Here is a 22,467-nt window from a genome sequence, read left to right on the forward strand (position 1 = left end):
ATGTCCTTTTTTGTAGCCTGGAGACCAAAACAGCACACAATACTCAAGATGAGGCCTCACCAGTGCATTATAAAGGTTGAGCATAACCTCCTTGGACTTGTAGTCCACACATCGTGCTATATAACCTAAAATTCTATTCAGCTTCTTAATGGCTTCTGAACACTGTCTAGCAGTTAATAGCGTAGAGTCCACTATGACTCCTAAATCCTTCTCATAAGGTGTACTTTGAATTTTCAGGCCTCACATTGTGTATTCAAATCTCACATTTTTACTTCCCATCTGTAATACTTTACAATTACTTACATTCAATTTTATCTGCCACAAGTCCGCCCAAGCCTGCACTGTCCAAGTCCTTCTGTAATGGCTTAATGAATTCCAGATCAGCTGCAAATTTAACCAGCTTGTTACTTATAACCTTACTACCTAAATGATTTAGAAATATTAAAAATAGCAGCGGCCCTAGCAATGAACCAGGTGGAACACCACTCTTAACATCGGCCAATTCTGATGAGGTTCTTCACACCATCACCCTCTGCTTCCTGAGTCTGAGCCAATTCTGCACCCATCTACAAACATCACCCTGAACTCCCACTTCTTTTAGCTTGATGTCCATCCTCTCATGTGGCACCTTATCAGATGTTTTCTGAAAGTCCAGAAAAATAATATCATATGCTCCACTTTTGTTGCCTCCTCATAGAATTCCAGCATGTTAGTAAAATACGACCTCCCTCTTCTGAATCCATGCTAACTGTTCAGAATAACTCCTGTCCTTGCCAGGTGTTGCTCAATCTTATCATTAATAATTCCTTCCATTAATTTTCCTATGATGCATGTTAAGCATACTGGCCTATAGCTGCTTGGATCTGTCCGGTCATCCTTTTTACATTTGTACTCGCTAGCCTCGTTAAGAACTCGAGGGTAAATATTATCTGGTCCTGGAGATTTATTTGATTTCAGCCTATTTACTCTCAGCACTACTTCTCCCTCTATAATTTCCTCTTCCCCCTAGTAGTTTCTCTTACCGTTGGCAGGTCATCGTCTTTCTCACATGTGAGGACCCCAGAAAAATGTAAGTTTATAGCTTCTGCTGTTTCACTGTCTGTATTTTTTAATTCCCCTTTGCTGTTCTTATGCGGGCGGCATGGTGGCACAGTGGGTAGCGCTGCTGCCTCGCAGTTGGGAGACCTGGGGACCTGGGTTCGCTTCCCGGGTCCTCCCTGCGTGGAGTTTGCATGTTCTCCCCGTGTCTGCGTGAGTTTCCTCCGGGCGCTCCGGTTTCCTCCCACATTCCAAAGACATGCTGGTTAGGTGGATTGGTGATTCTAAATTGGCCCAAGTGTGTGCTTGGTGTGTGGGTGTGTTTGTGTGTGTCCTGCGGTGGGTTGGCACCCTGCCCAGGATTGTTTCCTGCCTTGTGCCCTGTGTTGGCTGGGACTGGCTCCAGCAGACCCCCGTGACCCTGTGTTAGGATTCAGCGGGTGGATAATGGATGGATGGATGGATGTTCTTATGCACTTCACCTCCTCCTTGACTATTCTTTTACAACTAAAATACTGAAAGGGTCTCTTAGGGTCGTCTTTCACCATATCTGCTATATTCCTCTGTAACTGCCTTTTAGCTTCCCTAATATCCTTGTTAATGGTTGCCCTCATGTTCTCATATGCCCAGTTATTCTGAATTCTGGTGAATGCCAAGGAGTTAAAGCTTAACAATGATGTCCACAGGCAAAAAAAGGAAAAGGAGGGGATGCTACAAGGAGACTGAAAATTTTTGGAAATATGTCTGTCAGTACTAACCTGTACTCAGGCAGGAAAAAGTAGTGGGGTGCCCACCAATGTGTGCAGCACAGTTATTAATTAGGGTCAATTGCACATGAAGTTAGGATGGAGGACCTTACTGCTTTCTAGTTTTGCACAAGCATATGCAATATTTGATTCTTGGCATGTTGACTTTCAGGTTTGTGTAAACAGTCTGATTTGCAGGGGAGGGCATTTGAACAGTGAACGGCAAACCAGGCAGAAGAAGCACAAGGGCTCACTTTCCCAGGTGACATAGCACATACAGCCAGTGATACAACTCTGCTTGCATCACGTCTAATGTGTCCTGCTGATTAGAATAGTCTTTAGATGCTAACGCTTAACATTTTAAAATAATAGAAGATATTAAAGATGGAGCCACCAATTACTAAAATGAAGGATTCCATTATTAGATATAGACATGGGAAGTATGATGAAATCGACATAGGGTTCAGTAAGTCTATAGTTTGGATAGCCTCTACCAGTAACTCAAATCTAAGATTTAGAGAGGAGAGGAGAAAGTACACAGCACTGTCAAGGGAATGGAAAATAATTTTTTACCCTATTTCTACCAAACTGTGCTCTGAAACCCATCCAGACCAGGACCTGTGAAAGCAACACACAGTTAGGCAAACTAAACACCTTCTCTGCCGAGCAGGGCTGCAACAGTGGTGATTAGGAGCAGGTATACATTATCTAAGGCTAGACAGAAATGAATTAATCCAGTTTGAACTGGGTAGAGTAATAGTTTAAGATAGTTGAGCGTTTATCCAGCACTTATGCATCAGTACCTAAGGGACAATGGTCTACAATTCTGAGAGTGGAGTTATCTCCGTGCTACAGAAGGAATTCGCTAATCATCATATTGGTGTGAATCAATATTTATCATACTCACCATTTAAAAGAAACAAGGACAACGCTGCTTCTGATATGTGGCCATAAGCTTGTGTGGAATACCATTGTCACCAGGGATCTTCACCTTATTCATGACAGACAGGAGTTCCTTTAGTATTTTCATTGTAACAAGTCGTCCAAATGCAAAGCTTTTCTCCTCTTTGAGGCAGGACAAATTCAAAGAGATTAGAAAGAGGGGGTGAATTGGGCAGGTTAGAAAACACTTAACAACTGAATAACATTTTTATTGATTTCCTTGGGGTCATTTGTGCTATGGCGACTGGTCCACCACTATCACATCTGGAATGAAAATACAAGACTTTGGAGCAGGTAAAAAGAAACTAAGCGATACCAGGAACATCCACAATGCAATCTCTCCCCCAGCCTTCTCTAAGAGGTTTTTAAAAAAGCTTGAAACTTAACAAAATGATAAGGCCAACCTGGAGACCAGCATAGTAACAAATGACTCCAAGGAATATTAAAATGATAAAAATACACAATAAACAAAACAGCAGCAAGGGTTATGATGACTAGAATAACCAGTTTGAGGAAAAGAGTCATTATACAAAGTAGACCAACACTGCACACGACTGGCTTTCTCACACTTCAAGTAGCACACAGTGAAGTAAGCAAGCATAGTCAGTAAAAGCCACCTCCACTATTTCTTGATGAGAAAGGACCCCACAGGCTTTCTAGTGGTGTATCCTAAGAAACCTGACACCACGAATGCTGGGTTCTGCAGAGTCCACCCTGATTAAGAAAATTCTATGAACCCTTTCTGCTACTTGCTATGATGCCATATTGGCCAAGATTCTTCCAAAAAGGGGACTGGTTTATCTTTCTGTGTGTCTTCAAAGGGTCTTCCGGTACGCATATTATTTTGCCGACCCACGTCCTCTTGCCTAAATCTAAAGTATTGCAGTTGCTTTATTTCATGCGCCAATTTTTTCTTACATTGAGAAACGCTGGATTGTAATTGATTTTGAATATTAGCTTGTTCTACCTTGATTCTGCCCATATATCACTGAAATATGCTGGTAATGGGATACTGGCTTGAGGGGATTTTGATCAATTCGGAGGTAGTAGTACCATTCAGGAATATATTACTAGGAATCCGATAGACGCCAGGAGAGAATGGTGGAAGACAGTGCCTGCAGACGCAGAAAGAGAGAGTCGGGACTAGAGCCAGAAGGTGGGATTGCAGCTGCTGGGGTCTCCTGCTGAGAATACTTGAGGTGAGCTGGGGAGATCCGGAGAGTGAAAGATAATAATGCACTAGACTTGGGGAAAGAGAGAGGGGGGAAAAGAGGAGGTCAGTATTTGCATGGTTTTAGTCTGTTATTATTCATGGATTTATTAATTGACTTTTAACTTTCATGAATATTTCTTTAATGAAGAACCTGCACTGCAAAGTTTTGAACAGATGACGAACCCTGGAGTGTAATTAAAGTACTTGTGCCACCTATTGTTTATTCCTGTGTCCTCAGTTTCCCAGGCCATCCCACTCATGTTATCGACGGTTCCGAAGTGTTACCAAGGACCATGGAGCCAACCCATACCATCATAGTTGGTAAAGTCAAATAACATACAACTTACTAGTCAGGGATATGTGGTATCTGGGGTGAACTTCTCCAGGCTGGTGGTAAGGCTGTCCTCCTTGCATTGCAATCAATCTTTGCTTCTATTTGGGAGACGGGCGTCATCCCAACTGACTGGAAAATGAGACTTGTCATCCCTATCTGGAAAGGAAAGAGTGATTGCCTGAATTGTGGCAATTACAGGGTGATAACACTGCTCTTGGTCAATAGGATTCATGATCACTTGCTCACCTACCAGCAACCAGAGCAGTCTGGTTTTACACCTAAGAAGTCTACCATCGACCGCATCTTGGCACCGAGGGTTCTCGTGGAGTGCAATATTGACAGAGTTTCTTTGAAGCCTTTGTCGAATTTCATAAAGCGTTTGACTGAGTTGATTGAGCTGCCAGGTTTGGACATCATGAGACTTGAAGGATCCCCATTGAAGTTGCTGGATATCATGGCAGGCCTATACACTGGTACTGTGAGTGTTGTGCAGAGTGGAGGCAGAAACTGTGTTTTTCCCAGTTGATTCTGGAGTTCATCAGGGGTGTGTTCTTACTCCTACTCTGTTCAATTTTGCATGGACTAGGTGTTGGGCAGGGTCATGGGGTCTAGTGGCTGTGGGGCATCTGCTGGTGAAGAAAGATTCACAGATCTCGACTTTGCTGATGATGCTGTGATCTTCACAGCATCTATGAAGGCTCTGATCGGGGCTCTTGAGATATTGAGCAAGGAGTCTGGGTATTTGGGCTTGCAAGCGTCCTGGATAAAACCAAGATCTAGGACTGGAATGACCTCTTGGGTACATCCATCAGCAGCGTGTCTGTTTGTGGTGCGAGTGTCGACCTTGTCGAGAAGTTTACTTACCTTGGCTGCGACATTCGTTTCTCTGGTGACTCTTCCTATGAAATCAGTAGACAAATTGGAAGAGCATGGGGGTCATCAGATCACTGGGAAGGGATGTGTGGCACTCCTGATATCTATGCAGAAGGACAAAGGTCCAAGTCTTTAGAGTCCCAGTGCTTCCTGTTTTGCTATATGGTTGTGAAACATGGATGCTATCTAGTGACCTGAGATGAAGACTGGACTCCTTTGGTAATATGTCTCTTAGGAGAATCCTTGGGTACTGCTGTTTTGATTTTGTGTTGAATGAGTGGTTGCTCGCGGTGTCTTGAATGAGGCACATTACCTGACTTGCGAGCGTCAGTTATGGCACTACAGCCATGTGATGTGGTACAATTCCGCAAAGGTGATCTGGCTTGCAGGATCCTCATTTTTGAGGACCTGAGCAGCAAGACTAGGCTAAGGGGATGACCATGTAACACCTGGCTGCAGCAGATAGATGGTCTTTTGTAGGGTGGAGGGGGACTGGACTGTGTGTCTGCCTGCAGAGTTGCCAATCAGGATCCCAAACCATTTTGTTGCGTGGTGGCTACAACAACGCACAATACCAGTGCATGCTCCCCCAACCTGACCTGACCTTACTAGTTGGCAAGACTAGTGAATCTTCACGGGCTGACAAATGTGGGCTGGATATCTCAGTATTTTTTCTAATTATTTTAAATGAACACATCAAACAAGATTGGATGGATTTAAGTTCTTCTGGCATCCAACACTAGTTTAGATACAGTCACATTTAAAATAATATAGACAATAACGTCAAATTTCAACGAAACTCACGATTCTCAGCTTTTCAGTTATATATGCACATTATATGCCATTGTCGTTTGGGTATGTTATGAAGACAATTAGAAATTTGAAATCTCCTTGCAAGTGTGGTGGGACAGAACTCTTTACCAGTAAATGACGGGGGGAGGCAGCTCTTCAATTCAAAAGTTGAACCCTGTGTGAATGGGTTTCCTGTTTGTTAAATACCTCGGGAAAATAACAATATTCCAAACAATATTTTGGCAAAAAGTGCATGTGTTTTGCATGTTGTGAGAACATGACTGGATGACTTGACATGTAGATTATGTGACATTTTCTCATGGACATTTTTGATACTTTTTGCTGCTGTCCAGCGTTGCTCTTCACAGGCTCCCATTCTGCCAGAAGTGTTATGTCCTTTCTCCATTAAAACATGACCTTGAAAATTTTTCTTGACTATCAGTATAAACATACAAAAAATATGGGTGGAGTATTCCTTTATGTCTATACCTAAAACTTTTGGAAAATGTAATTTACCATTGAAAAATAAAATATTAATAAATTATATTGCTAAATTCCCCTCCTCGAACTGCCACCTTATCATGGTGGAGGGGTTTGCGTGTCGCAATGATCCTAGGAGCTCTGTAGTCCGGGGCTATATGCCCCTGGTAGGGCCACCCAAGGCAAACTTGTCCTAGGTGAGGGATGAGACAAAGTGCGGTTCAACATAACCTCCTATGATGAATAAAAAATTTGGACGCCGTTTTCCCTCGCCCGGATGCAGGTCACCGGGGCCCCCCTCTGGAGCCAGGCCTGGAGGTGGGGCTCGATGGCGAGTGCCCGGTGGCCGGGCTTGCACCCATGGGGATCGGCCGGGCACAGCCTGAAGAGGCAACGTGGGTCCCCCTTCCCATGGGCTTACTACCTATGGGAGGGGCCAAGGAGGTCAGGTGCAGTGTGAGTTGGGTGGTGGCCGAAGGCGGTGACCTTGGTGGTCCGATCCTCGGCTACAGAAGTTGGCTCTTGGGATGTGGAATGTCACCTCTCTGAAGGGGAAGGAGCCTGAGCTTGTGCGCAAGGTTGAGAGGTTCCGGCTAGATATAGTCGGACTCACCTCGACGCACAGCTTGGACTCTGGAACCAATCTCCTTGAGGGCGGCTGGACTCTGTACCACTCTGGAGTTGCCCCCGGTGAAAAGCGGCGAGTGGGTGTGGGCATACTTATTGCCCCCCAAACTTGGAGCATGTACATTGGGGTTTACCCCAGTGGACGAGAGGGTAGCCTCCCTCCGCCTTTGGGTGGGGGAACAGGTCCTAACTGTTGTTTGTGCGTATGCGCCGAACAGCAGTTCGGAGTACCCACCCTTTTTGGAGTCCCTGGAGGGGGTGCTAGAGGGCATACCTTCTGGGGACTCCCTCGTACTGCTGGGAGACTTCAATGCTCACGTGGGCAATGACAGTGAGACCTGGAAGGGCGTGATTGGGAGGAATGGCCCCCCCGATCTGAACCCGAGTGGTGTTTTGTTATTGGACTTCTGTGCTCGTCACGGATTGTCCATAACGAACACCATGTTCAAGCATAGAGGTGTTCATATGTGCACTTGGCACCAGGACACCCTAGGCCTCAGTTCGATGATCGACTTTGTGGTCGTGTTGTCGGACTTGCGGCCACATGTCTTGGACACTCGGGTGAAGAGAGGGGCGGAGCTGTCAACTGATCACCACCTGGTGGTGAGTTGGCTTCGATGGTGGAGGAGGATGCTGGTCAGGCCTGGTAGGCCCAAACATGTTGCGAGGGTCTGCTGGGAACGTCTGGCAGAGCCCCCTGTCAGAAGTAGCTTCAACTCCCACCTCCGGTAGAACTTCGACCACGTCCCGAGGGAGGTGGGGGACATTGAGTCTGAATGGGCCGTGTTCCGTGCCTCTATTGTTGAGGCGGCTGACCGGAGCTGTGGCCATAAGGTGGTCAGTGCCTGTCGTGGCGGCAATCCCCGAACCCGTTGGTGGACACCGGCGGTGAGGGATGCTGTCAAGCTGAAGGAGGAGTCCTACAGGACCCTTTTGTCCTGTGGGACTCTGGAGGCAGCTAACAGGTACCAGCAGGACCAAGCGGAATTCGGCTTTGGTGGTTGCTGAGGCAAAAACTCGGGCATGGGAGGAGTTTGGGGAGGCCATGGAGAACGACTTTCGGACGTCTTTGAGGAGATTCTGGTCCACCGTCCGGCGTCTCAGGAAGGGGAAGCAGTGCAGTGTCAACACTGTATATGGTGGGGATGGTGCGCTGCTGACCTCGACTCGGGACGTTGTGGGTCGGTGGGGGGAGTACTTCGAAGACCTCCTCAATCCCACTAACATGCCTTCCAATGAGGAAGCAGAGCCTGGGGACTCGGAGGTGGGCTCCCCCATCTCTGGGACTGAGGTCACCGAGGTGATCAAAAAACTCCTTGATGGCAGGGCCCCGGGGGTGGATGAAATACACCCGGAGTTCCTCAAGGCTCTGGATGTTGTAGGGCTGTCTTGGTTGACACGTCTCTGCAACATCGCATGGACATCAGGGACAGTGCCTCTGGTTTGGCAGACCGGGGTGGTGGTCCCCCTCTTTAAGAAGGGGGACCGGAGGGTGTGTTCTAACTACAGAGGGATCACACTCCTCAGCCTCCCTGGAAAAGTCTATTCGGGGGTTCTGGAGAGGAGGGTCCGTCGGATAGACGAACCTCGGATTCAGGAGGAACAGTGTGGTTTTCGTCCTGGTCGCGGACCAGCTCTGCACCCTTAGCAGAGTCCTGGAGGGTGCATGGGAGTTCACCCAACCAGTCTACATGTGTTTTGTGGACTTGGAAAAGGCGTTCGATAGTGTCCCTCGGGGAATCCTATGGGGGGATGCTCCGGGAATATGGGGTACCGGACCCCCTGATAAGGGCTGTTCGGTCCCTGTAGATAGATAGATAGATACAACTAGTGTCAGAGCTTGGTCCGCATTGCCTGCAGTAAGTTGAACCCGTTTCCAGTGAGAGTTGGACTCCGCCAGGGCTGCCCTTTGTCACTGATTCTGTTCATAACTTTTATGGACAGAATTTCTAGGTGCAGCCAGGGAGTTGAGGGGGTCCGGTTCGGTGGATTCAGGATTGGGTCACTGCTTTTTGCAGATGATGTTGTCCTGTTTGCTTCATCAGGCCGTGATCTTCAGCTCTCTCTGGATCGGTTCGCAGCCGAGTGTGAATCGGCTGGGATGGGAATCAGCACCTCCAAATCTGAGACCATGGTCCTCAGCCAGAAAAGGGTGGAGTGCCCTCACCGGGTTGGGAGCGAGATCCTGCCTCAAGTGGAGGAGTTCAAGTACCTCAGGGTCTTGTTCACGACTGAGGGAAGAATGGAGCGTGAGATCGACAGGCGGATTGGTGCGACGTCCGCAGTGATGCGGGCTCTGCATTGGTCTGTCGTGGTGAAAAAGAAGCTGAGCCGTAAGGCAAAGCTCTCAATTTACCAGTCGATCTATGTTCCTACCCTCACCTATGGTCATGAGCTATGGGTAGTGACCAAAAGAACAAGATTGCGAATACAAGCGGCTGAAATGAGTTTCCTCCTCAGGGTGTCTGGGCTCTCCCTTAAAGATAGGGCGAGAAGCTCAGTCATCCGGGAGGGGTTCAGAGTAGAGCTGCTGCTCCTCCGCATCGAGAGGTGTCAGATGAGGTGGCTCGGGCATCTGATCAGGATGCCTCCTGGACGCCTTCCTGGTGAGGTGTTCCGGGCACGTCCAACCAGGAGGCGGCCCCGGGGAAGACCCAGGACATGCTGGAGGGACTATGTCTCCCGGCTGGCCTGGGAACACCTCGGGATTCTCCTGGAAGAGCTAGAAGTGGCCAGGGAGAGGGAAGTCTGGGCATCTCTGCTCAAGCTGCTGCCCCCGCGACCCAACCTCGGATAAGTGGAAGAGGATGGATGGATGGATATATTGCTAAATTTATTAATTAAAAGATGGATATTTTTAAGTTGAGTGAAAGTTTATATGCTTCCAACAGAGTGTTTAGTTCACATTTTGCCAATAAATTCCAGTCAGCTGTTGTGTATTTACATCCATCCATCTTAAATACACTGACTTCAGTTGCTGCTTCTTAATAAACCAACACTCCCTCATCTGCTAATTTGAGTCGTAGTTGTTAAAAATAGCAAGGTGAAGGTGCAAATCTATGACATAAGCAGATGTATATAAGGGGGTTCCCAGTTCCATCATCTGTGTTTTAATTTGGTACTGCAGATAACATATGATAAACAGTACATTTACAGTGCATCTGGAAAGTATTCTCAGCACATCACTTTTTCCACATTTTGTTATGTTACAGCCTTACTCCAAAATGGATTAAATTCATTTTTTTCCTCAGAATTCTACACACAACACCCCATATAATGACAACATGAAAAAAGTTTACTTGAGGTTTTTGCAAATTTATTAAAAATAAAAAAACTGAGAAATCACATGTACATTAGTATTCACAGCCTTTGCTCAATACTTTGTCGATGCACCGTTGGCAGCAATTACAGCACCAAGTCTTTTTGAATATGATGCTACAAGCTTGGCACACCTATCCTTGGCCAGTTTCACCCATTTCTCTTTGCAGCACTTCTCAAGCTCCATCAGGTTGGATGGGAAGCATCAGTGCACAGCCATTTTAAGATCTCTCCAGAGATATTCAATCGGATTCAAGTCTGGGCTCTGGCTGGGCTACTCAAGGACATTCACAGAGTTGTCCTGAAGCCACTCCTTTGATATCTTGGCTGTGTGCTTAGGGTCGTTGTCCTGCTGAAAGATGAACCGTCGCCCCAGTCTGAGGTCAAGAGCACCCTGGAGCAGGTTTTCATCCAGGATGTCGCTGTACATTACTGCAGTCATCTTTCCCTTTATCCTGACTAGTCTCCCAGTCCCTGCCACTGAAAAACATCCCCACAGCATGGTGCTGCCACCACCATGCTTCACTGTAGGGATGGTATTGGCCTGGTGATGAGCGGTGCCTGGTTTCCTCAAACGTGACGCCTGGCATTCATACCAAAGAGTTCAATCTTTGTCTCATCAGACGAGAGAATTTTCTTTCTCATGGTCTGAGAGTCCTTCAGGTGCCTTTTGGCACTCCCTGACTAAGGCCCTTCTCCCCCGATCGCTCAGTTTAGATGGCCGGCCAGCTCTAGGAAGAATCCTGGTGGTTTCAAACTTCTTCCACTTACGGATGATGGAGGCCACTGTGTTCATTGGGACCTTCAAAGCAGTAGAAATTTTTCTGTAACCTTCCCCAGATTTGTGCCTCGAGACAATCCTGTCTCGGAGGTCTACAGACAATTCCTTTGACTTCATGCTTGGTTTGTGCTCTGACGTGAACTGTCAACCGTGGGACCTTATATAGACAGGAGTGTGCCTTTCCAAATCATGTCCAGTGAACTGAATTTACCACAGGTGGCCTCCAATTAAGCTGCAGAAACATCTCAAGGATGATCAGGGGAAACAGGATGCACCTGAGCTCAATTTTGAGCTTCATGGCAAAGGCTGTGAATACTTATGTTCATGTGCTTTCTCAATTTTTTTATTTTTAATAAATTTGCAAAAATCTCAAGTAAACTTTTTTCACGTTGTCATTATGGGGTGTTGTGTGTAGAATTCTGAGGAAAAAAATGAATTTAATCCATTTTGGAATAAGGCTGTAACATAACAAAATGTGGAAAAAGTGATGCGCTGTGAATACTTTCCGGATGCATTGTATATACATCATATTATGTTTTTACTTTGGGACAACTAGCTCTTGGAAAACAATTGAAGATTTATGTATTTATTTTTGATTTAAATAAATTTTAAATAGATTTAAATATGTTGTGTTTTTTTCACTCTAGTAATACATGTTCAAGCAGTTTTTTTACATTAAGTAGATAAAAACAAAAATGCTTTTTTAAAATAAAAAAATGCAAAAAAGTATTAGCACATGGGTTGTGTGTGCTAATTTTTTGTCTGTATAATTAATTAACAGCACCAAGGAAAAGAAAGACGTCTCTAAACTGATGAGCACTTTTTTCCTGTAAAGCAATCCCCCCCCCAAAAAATACTCAGGTTACTGTATGTTTGAACTCAGAAAGGACAATATGTTACAAATCACTAATGTTTTATTTGCAGTCACAATGCTTACACTGTATGTAGTGCATTCATCCATACAAGCCAACCAGATATCTGACCATTCAGTAGATCCAACACACAATCACGAGACACATTCATATCAGGGAATTAAAATAAAATAAAAAACGGGAAAAAAAACACACACAACCTTCATGAGTAAGGAAATACTTAGAAATGAACTAGTCCTCACTAGTGTTTAGCAGCAAAAACTTAAGTAAAGTAAAAAGCTGCCATATTGATCCTGTAGTAAAAACCGCCAATATTTTCCAGGGGACTAGGGATTTGACAAAATGATCAGAAAACATGCCAATAGACCCTCACCAAAGAAATTTATGCAAAGGGATGGACATAGGCAATGTGTCGAGCTCCTGAGTTAAACCGCTGGTTAACAAAATTCAGCTGCACTTAGGATGATCATTAGGGAAGATGAAATTATACAATAGGTCAATATTAAGAAATTTATTATTATTTTTAATGTCTGCACCCTCCCAAATAGTTCTATTTTTCATTCACTCTAATCCAACATCAGTCCTTTAACACCTGCATTGCATACATACACAATTCTTCACTTCAGCATTGTTTTACTACTAAATCTGTAAAAATTTCCATCACACTTTCATTTCTTTTGAATTTTTTTTAAATTGAATTATATAAACATTGTTCAAAATGTTATGAAAAAATGTACACAATTTTACAAGGCAAGCAAAAAGCAGAGCACTGGGATTCTGATAAGGACCAGGAAATGAAGTTAAGAATTCCTTACTGCCTCATCCCCAAAGAACAACAGTGCCCTGCTTCTGTCTTTTCATTTTCAATGTGACTCTCCCTTGCTCCCTCCCCTCCATGGCCAATGAGTGCTGAAGTAAAGCCTTAACCCTGATCTACAAACTTCAGCATACAGAAGCAGAGAGGAAAGGAGATCAGAAATGCACTCTCTGGAAAGATGGTTGTCCCCTGGTGGTCTGGCCAAACCCAGGCTGCTCTGTACAGATGGAACTTCAGGAATGTCAGCTCATCATATCATTGCTGTTCATGCCATACGTGGAGTTCTTCATTGAGTCGTTCACCTCTCTTCTAAACACTGAGAGGTTCTGTGTAAACCTGGAGTATGGAAATGAAGGAAACAAATGTACACTGTTACTTCCAAGGTAAATATAAAGGGTTGAAATTTAACCAAATACTGTATTTTGGAAAGTTATTCTTGACGAAAGTAGGTGCAATCCTATTGATTTTTTGGGGAAAAATATTTTTGAAATGTAATAATTAGCTCCTTCTGTAGCTTTACAACAAAAAAGGTGACACAATTCAACAAAAATTGCTTTACATATTAATTATATAGTCACTTTTAACACTGACCTTTTTATACCATGTTCACTTTAAAATACAATTTATTTAGTCAGCAGAAAATGTGTTACTACACATATTTCCTTGTATAATGATGTAATAGTAAAAGTCACTCTACACTGTCATCTGTGTCCAAGATAGTGGATGAGATGATAAGGTCACTGCTTTGAACATTTTTAAATATTTCTGTATGTATGATTCTACACAATATGGCAAAATACTCATTTCTATTTTAGATGAATATACACTTTGGTAGACACAGTTATCTTGTCTGAAATGATGTCATATAAAGCTTGGAAGACACCTCGGAAGTGACCCAGTCTTTTAATCTCTTCCTCCCTGTGCCTTATGGCAATGACTATGGCTTCCTCACATTTGTACAAAATGCTTAATTCCAAAACATTGCAAGGTTAGGTAAACATAGGTTTTCTTTGTGAGATGGCATCTCAAAAGGAATTTCAAACTGTTCTATTTTTTTAGGCTGTGTTATAAACAGATGCACATCAATTTGGAATACATTGCACTGCAGATAACAAGTAAATTAACTCTTAATAATTAAAAGACTCTGTGAAGTCTGCACATTTTGAAGATGTCTCTGTCTTATTTTTTCACAGCTTTCCTTTCACATACTACAAGTGTAGTTAGAGTAACTGGGGATTCATAATTGCCCCTGTATGACTGATTGCAGTTGTGTGCATGTGAACGTGCCTTGTGATAAGACAGGATAATAGATCGATTGTTGAAAGGATAACTGATTTTCACATATAAAGATTTTGTAAAAGGTTCTACCTCCTCTCAAACTCTAATCTAAAATGCATCCAAAAGAGGTGATTCAGACTAAATGGCAACAGAAGTCTCCTGTAGTGGGGTTCTTTCCTCTCTAGTGTTTTGCTTCAAGTGTGGCCAATAGTTCTAATAATCTTGTGAACCATCCTAAATTGGCATGCTATAATGTAAAATAAAAATTATCGGGAAGATGACAATAAAGATGGTAAACTTTGAGAATTGAATTAGTCCCTTTGACACTTGACAAAAACTGTATGTCATGACCTTCACTTAAGCTGGAATTTATAGAAGGGCTGCCATTTGTAAAACACTTGTAATGAAGCTTGAAGTATAAAAACAGAAAACATGTCTTAAGGAGCACAGAACCTGGACAACCTGAGCAATGGAAACAATAATGTGGTCAGGTGTGTTATCATCCACTCTATTGCCTACATCTGTACAGAACTGAAATTAGAGAAAGTCAAATGATGATTTCAGCCCAGTGTCTATAGCACAAACTGTTGAACAAGGTACGGAGTCAGTAATAGTAATGGTAGACACCCTATGGTAGTCATTTGGTCTGTTGATTTCTCTGCATGGTCATACAAAAGCACAGTTCCTTCATGCTGTTCTCCCCATACATGATTCTAAACCAACTGAAGAGTGGTTTCATGAACACTTGGATGAACTCAACACATTCCATGGCCTCCTCTATCACAAGATCTAAACATTTATTGGAAGTACCGGAGTGGAGTGAGAAGCAGATTACCATTTCATTCAACTTGGATTAATTATGCAAGATGTCACTACACAAAGTTCAGGTCTTGTACTTTTTTAGGTATTTTAAAAATTCAGGTATGTTACAAAGTAAAGTGTTCGGTGTCAGGGTATATATGGGTTTTTATAGCTATTTTTTTTTTAATTGTGTTTCTTTTAGTTATTGGGTTAAGTTTGTTTTAACAAAATCCATTACAAAGTGGAGGTGTAGTAAAAATGATGACAATGTTTTTTTGGACCAGTTACGCTTGGACTACATATTGCAAGACAACCTCTTTTACCGTGCATGGTTATCAACTTTTGCAAATTCAGTGATGCCCAAAGATGATCACGGCAATGTTTTTGTTCTCACTAACGTTGAATTAATAAAATAATTAGCAATTTAACATTAACTGTAAGACACAGTAGAAGTAATACCAGTGTTGTCACAGTGAATTTCTTACTTACATGTCCAATCAATATACAACACTTCATCACTCTCTGGTATAATGGCAGAATGACAAAACATTTTATTTAATAGAAAACACAAATCGGCTTACCTGATATAAAACTTATCAGAAGTACTTTAAGCCTGCGCTCAACTAAGAAAACTAAATTTTCCCTTTACTGTTAGATTCCTTATTTGATATAAACTGATTTTTTTTCTCAATCCTTCCCTCAACCCTTCTCCATTTTCTATGTATGTTGTAAAAAGATGAAATGCTGCATTTTACAAAGTGATTTTCTAATTAATAAACCTAAAGCCACTTTATGGATGAATTGATTTTCATGACCAAGGTATACCGAAACTTTAAAAAAAAAAAAAAAAAAGACACAAAACACATTATGTAACCTATCTACAGTGGTGTGAAAAAACTATTTGCCCCCTTCCTGATTTCTTATTCTTTTGCATGTTTGTCACACAAAATGTTTCTGATCATCAAACACATTTAACCATTAGTCAAATATAACACAAGTAAACACAAAATGCAGTTTGTAAATGGTGGTTTTTATTATTTAGGGAGAAAAAAAAATCCAAACCTACATGGCCCTGTGTTGAAAAAGTAATTGCCCCCTGAACCTATTAACTGGTTGGGCCACCCTTAGCAGCAATAACTGCAATCAAGCGTTTGCGATAACTTGCAATGAGTCTATTACAGCGCTCTGGAGGAATTTTGGCCCACTCATCTTTGCAAAATTGTTGTAATTCAGCTTTATTTGAGGGTTTTCTAGCATGAACCGCCTTTTTAAGGTCATGCCATAGCATCTCAATTGGATTCAGGTCAGGACTTTGACTAGGCCACTCCAAAGTCTTCATTTTGTTTTTCTTCAGCCATTCAGAGGTGGATTTGCTGGTGTGTTTTGGGTCATTGTCCTGTTGCAGCACCCAAGATCGCTTCAGCTTGAGTTGACGAACAGATGGCCCGGACATTCTCCTTCAGGATTTTTTGGTAGACAGTAGAATTCATGGTTCCATCTATCACAGCAAGCCTTCCAGGTCCTGAAGCAGCAAAACAACCCCAGACCATCACACTACCACCACCATATTTTACTGTTGGTATGATGTTCTTTTTCTGAAATGCTGTGTTCCTTTTATGCCAGATGTAACGGGACATTTGCCTTCCAAAAAGTTCAACTTTTGTCTCATCAGTCCACAAGGTATTTTCCCAAAAGTCTTGGCAATCATTGAGATGTTTCTTAGCAAAATTGAGACGAGCCCTAATGTTCTTTTTGCTTAACAGTGGTTTGCGTCTTGGAAATCTGCCATGCAGGCCGTTTTTGCCCAGTCTCTTTCTTATGGTGAGTCGTGAACACTGACCTTAATTGAGGCAAGTGAGGCCTGCAGTTCTTTAGAAGTTGTCCTGGGGTCTTTTGTGACCTCTCGGATGAGTCGTCTCTGCGCTCTTGGGGTAATTTTGGTCGGCCGGCCACTCCTGGGAAGGTTCACCACTGTTCCATGTTTTTGCCATTTGTGGATAATGGCTCTCACTGTGGTTCGCTGGAGTCCCAAAGCTTTAGAAATGGCTTTATAACCTTTACCAGACTGATAGATCTCAGTTACTTCTGTTCTCATTTGTTCCTGAATTTCTTTGGATCTTGGCATGATGTCTAGCTTTTGAGGTGCTTTTGGTCTACTTCTCTGTGTCAGGCAGCTCCTATTTAAGTGATTTCTTGATTGAAACAGGTGTGGCAGTAATCAGGCCTGGGGGGGTGGCTACGGAAATTGAACTCAGGTGTGATACACCACAGTTAGGTTATTTTTTTAACAAGGGGGCAATTACTTTTTCACACAGGGCCATGTAGGTTTGGATTTTTTTTCTCCCTAAATAATAAAAACCATCTTTTAAAAACTGCATTTTGTGTTTACTTGTGTTATATTTGACTAATGGTTAAATGTGTTTGATGATCAGAAACATTTTGTGTGACAAACATGCAAAGAATAAGAAATCAGGAAGGGGGCAAATAGTTTTTCACACCACTGTATTATGACGCAGTATTCTTTACAAATAAAATTGTACAATCCTGTTTTAACAGTGAATTATAAAATTGGCATTTAAAATTTGTATGTACTTTTAACATTGCACCTTTTTTTCTCATAAAACTGAGCATGTCAATGGTTTAGACCAAAATGTGCTTTGTACACTAATGACTCTTATACAAGTGTTGATTCAATAAATATGATAAATATACAAATGTATACTTTTCCTCAAAACCTGACTGTACAATAATGACCCTGTAATCTTATAACTCATAAAATATTCTATCTTTGTGTACTATAAAGAAAAACATTAAGTATTTTGGAAATTCTTTTGTGTTATTTAAATGTTTCATCTAATCAACTGATTGCAGGAGACTACATATCAATGCCATTACCACTAGAATTACCAGAGCCTACGAAAAAACTCGTATATCCGGCCCACCTTAAATCGCTTCTTAAATCCATTCACACCTCTCCGCCAGCATCCTTTTGTCCTCTAAATGTGCTGATAAAAGACAAGCTGCCAGCAGCCGGCTATTCATCCCCCCACCGACTTAGAACGTGAGCGAACTTTTCCCAGCTCATGCCTTGATTGATTATCTGGGAGTGAAATGGAGTTTTACAGTGGAAATAATAGATCGTTATTCTAAAGTAATCTGTGTAAACACATTGTTAAAACAGAAACTTTGTCATATTTTAGTAATAAATGTTACAAAATGTAGTAGGCATAAACTATAGAATGCGTAAAGCCCGAGTTCCAAAGATCAAATAAACACTTTCACAAAAGCTTCAAGGATGGTACAACAGCCTTCGTGGCGTAGCGCGTTAAGATTTGCATCTTAGAGCACAACAGCTCTGCCGCCTCACAGACCTGAGTTCGATTCCCCGCTGGGGATGAAATGTTGCTTTTTTTTTTTTTCTTTTTAACCTCAAACAGACATAAAATTTATAAATTGGTATGCACTGTCAGTTAATGAGATCGTTATATTTTCATGTGGGATGCTCCTTTTAAAATATTTTTTTAACAATTGAGACTGCAATTAACAGGAACAACTGTCCTTATAACTGTTATTTTTAAGATCCATAACACACAGACAGACGAGCACTGCGTAATAGAGAGACAGACAGGCAGAGATATATAAATAAACAGGGAAGGCACATGTACTGAAAGAAGAAAAAAGATCAATGTGCGTTGTTCCTGCAGCACTGAATGAGCTCAGGTGCTCTAACATCACCCCTCCCCCCATCTGACTCTCTAAGGAATAGCCAGCTGCTGGCAGCTTGTCTTTTATCAGCACATTTACAGGACAAAGGATGCTGGCGGAGAGGTGTGAACGGATTTAAGAAGCGATTTAAGGTGGGCCAGATATACGAGTTTTTTCATAGGCTCTGGTAATTCTAGTGTTAAAGGGTATATAAACTCCAGATATTATTTAAAAATATTTATTAGTGATCTAGAACACATTCATTACAGAATTTAGTATTACCTGATTTTATAAGTGAAACATGAATAAAAAATAATGTCAAAACTGAAAACCTGTGAACAAAGCAAAAGGTATAGAGCTGCAGCATTAGTAACAGCTTTATTCAACTTGCTTAACAATACAAATGCAAATTCTCATACTTTGACCAAAAAGCTATTTGCATAATTATGCATACGAATGGACCTTAAACTGCATCCTTGTTGTAGCACTAAATATCTGATCATCTTGATTTACAAGTTTATTTCCAACAATGAGCTAAGTAAGTGCATAAAAATATCAATCCAAAAACTTAAACCCACAGTCCACATTAGAGTGTAGTGCAATGTTTAAGTTATATCAAGAATAGACTTTTTCTAACAAAGCTAAATTCTAAGGAAGACAGTGCCCCCAACTGAATACAGTAATCCCTCCTCCATCGCGGGGGTTGCGTTCCAGAGCCACCCGCGAAATAAGAAAATCCGCGAAGTAGAAACCATATGTTTATATGGTTATTTTTATATTGTCATGCTTGGGGTCACAGATTTGCGCAGAAACACAGGAGGTTGTAGAGAGGACAGGAACGTTATTCAAACACTGCAAACAAACATTTGTCTCTTTTCAAAAGTTTAAACTGTGCTCCATGACAAGACAGAGATGACAGTTCTGTCTCACAATTAAAAGAATGCAAACATATCTTCCTCTTCAAAGGAAACAGAGAGGAAAGCAAACAAATCAATAGGGCTGTTTGTTTTTAAGTATGCGAAGCACCGCCGGTACAAAGCTGTTGAAGGCGGTAGCTCACACCCCCTCCGTCAGGAGCAGGGAGAGAGAGAGAGAGAGAGAGAGACAGAGAAAAACAAACTGAAAAATCAATACGTGCCCTTTGAGCTTTTAAGTATGTGAAGCACCGTGCAGCATGTCGCTTCAGGAAGCAGCTGCACACAGAAGGTAGCAACGTGAAGATAATCTTTCAGCATTTTTAGACGAGTGTCCGTATCGTCTAGGTGTGCGAACAGCCCCCCTGCTCACACCCCCTACGTCAGGATCAGAGAAAGTCAGCGCAAGAGAGACAGAGAAAAGTACGTTGGGTAGCTTCTCAGCCATCTGCCAATAGCCTCCCTTGTATGAAATCAACTGGGCAAACCAACTGAGGGAAGCATGTACCAGAAATTAAAAGACCCATTGTCCTCAGAAATCCGCGAACCAGCAAAAAATCCGCGATATATCTTTAAATATGCTTACATATAAAATCCGCGATAGAGTGAAGCCGCGAAAGGCGAAGCTTGATATAGCGAGGGATCACTGTACACCAGAATGTTCAATACTTACCATCTGAAAAAAAACATTCTTTGTATATGCAGGCAAAGCGATATTTTTTGCCTCTCCTCTGCATTCATTGGTCAAGAGTCCTAGCTTCAGTTCAAACATCAGTCCAGTGCGAACTGGGGCTGATGTTTGATCCATATATTCTCAGCATTGACTTTTCCAGAGGTATTTATTTAACCAAAATTTAGAAAAAAAAATGTATGGATTTTGCACATTCTGAGCATACAACTGGATAACTGATATGTGGATTATGTGACATGAGGAATGTAAGATTTTCTTTTTCATGGACATTTTGATATTCTTTGCTGTAGTCCATCATTATGCATCACAAAGTTCCATTTTTTCATAAACCTTTTCTAGCTCCATTCTCCATAAAAACATAACAGATTAAATGGGGTATACCAGCTGATTAATTTTTAAGTTTAAGATAATTTCACTTTTTAACACCTCATTTTATTTGAAATATTCAAGATGGTGGAATATTTTTATTCATCATTTTATATATTTCTATCATATACTGCATATGCAGCAAAACAATTTAATAATTTTGGTCATTTCCATTTTTGAACTTGAAACCTACTTATGATAAGACTTTCCAGCTACAAATATTTACATGCCAAATTCCAATAAAGCATATAAATTATTCAAAGAAATGTTATTTCTGAAGCTACTGCCTTTCCTCTTCCAATTATATAAGCACATATATATTTTACTCACAAAATACAATTTACCAGTAGTTTCAAGCTTTAAAAACATTTTCATCCTGTATCCATCTGTTCACTCTACTTTTAAGCAAGAACTGTGATTATCAGAAAACTACCAATCAATTTTCTGAATCAAACTTAAAAAATTACATACCTGTCTCTGTTTTTCGTTAGTAAGTTACGTTCAATACCCTCCATGAGATTTTCAAAACATAAATGCATGGCTTGTTGTTTTTCAGGCGGCTGGCTGTTTACAATGCTATTTCGTAAATCTGCAAAATACTGAATAACAGAAAAAAAAAAATCACGTAATTACAAGATGTAAATGGCATAAATAAATAATTTAACAAGAATATATGTATATAAAGAATCATTTTCAATTTAAAACGAATTCTTACAATACAGGTTAAATCAGTAAAGCAAGTTAATGAAAATTACCTTCTCATTTAGCAGAATTAAACCAAGGAGCGGTCGAGACATAGACCATTGATTTCGACAATCTTCAAATATTATTATATTGAGAACAGTTGATAACATCTAAAAGAAGATAAAACAGTTTTGATATCCAAACTATGGTTAAGACAAAAAGCAGAAACTGCTTCCTAGTATAAAATCTTAAAATTTTATATAAATCTTTACCTACAAAGTAGATTAAGATATTCAGCACTAGAGTTGTCAGTTGGATCAACAGCAGTGCAATTTTAGAAAAGAAACATGATTTCTACATTGCTTTGGATGATAATCAGCAACTGTGATAATGCTATCAAAGTACTGCATATACTGTTAAACAATTACCTGCTGGATCATTTCTGGATGTTGCTGCATGATGTGAAGGAATCTGTTGCTCTCCTGTGCAATTGGAGTGGAACGTTTCTTTGTGCTGCGTGACAACTGCTTGAAGAGATATGTAACTATATGGTCCAAACTAGAGCAGCAGCCGGTACAAACCATTGTATCTAAGAACAATAACAAAAAAGAACGATATACTAATATTTTCAATATAACTGGGACCAAGGCTTGTAGCATTGACATCAACTAAGTTTCTCTTATCTGGTGGCAGAAGCATTTATCTTTTGGCACACCTTTTCAACTACTCAATGAAAACCAGTTGGAATGTCAACACAGTAAAATTTTGTCATGGTACTACTGTTATACAGTTAACAGAAAGGATACAGAAATTTAGAAAGTACATACATATATGTGTTTCTGGAGAAGGTTCCCGCATAAGACCATAAGAATGAATGCTACACATTTCACTACAAAAATAGAATAAAGACAGTCTTGGGCAATACTCCTAAACCTATCTTAGTATAGGAAGAAAGGAAATATGCTTCTAACTCTGTCAACATCTGTACAAATTAGAGATACATACTGATACAGTCCCATAAATTGGCAGTATCTTATGAAAACTACGACATCACAGTTAATTGAACTTACATAGAAGACTGCATACCAATAGGCATTTCTGTTATTTCACACCCTAAGTTATGCCTTTCTATTATAATAAAAAAATCTTTTTCTATCTTTCCAAAAGATGCCATGGGATAAACAAGGTAAAAATG

The 22,467-nt window shown here is 41.4% G+C and overlaps 1 protein-coding gene across 1 annotated transcript in view; it reads right to left on the reverse strand.

The window, feature by feature from the left end:
* Positions 1-12,040: 12,040 nt before the first annotated feature.
* xpo7 (exportin 7) overlaps positions 12,041-22,467 on the reverse strand; it is a 249,926-nt gene continuing 239,499 nt past the window's right edge. The window contains 5 exon segments of the mRNA XM_051933382.1: positions 12,041-13,072; positions 13,075-13,169; positions 21,060-21,187; positions 21,344-21,442; positions 21,701-21,861. Coding sequence (XP_051789342.1) covers positions 12,939-13,072; positions 13,075-13,169; positions 21,060-21,187; positions 21,344-21,442; positions 21,701-21,861 — 617 coding nt within the window. The 3' untranslated portion in view covers positions 12,041-12,938.

The sequence above is a fragment of the Erpetoichthys calabaricus genome, chromosome 1 (assembly GCF_900747795.2).
Source record: "Erpetoichthys calabaricus chromosome 1, fErpCal1.3, whole genome shotgun sequence".
Taxonomy (NCBI): domain Eukaryota; kingdom Metazoa; phylum Chordata; class Cladistia; order Polypteriformes; family Polypteridae; genus Erpetoichthys; species Erpetoichthys calabaricus.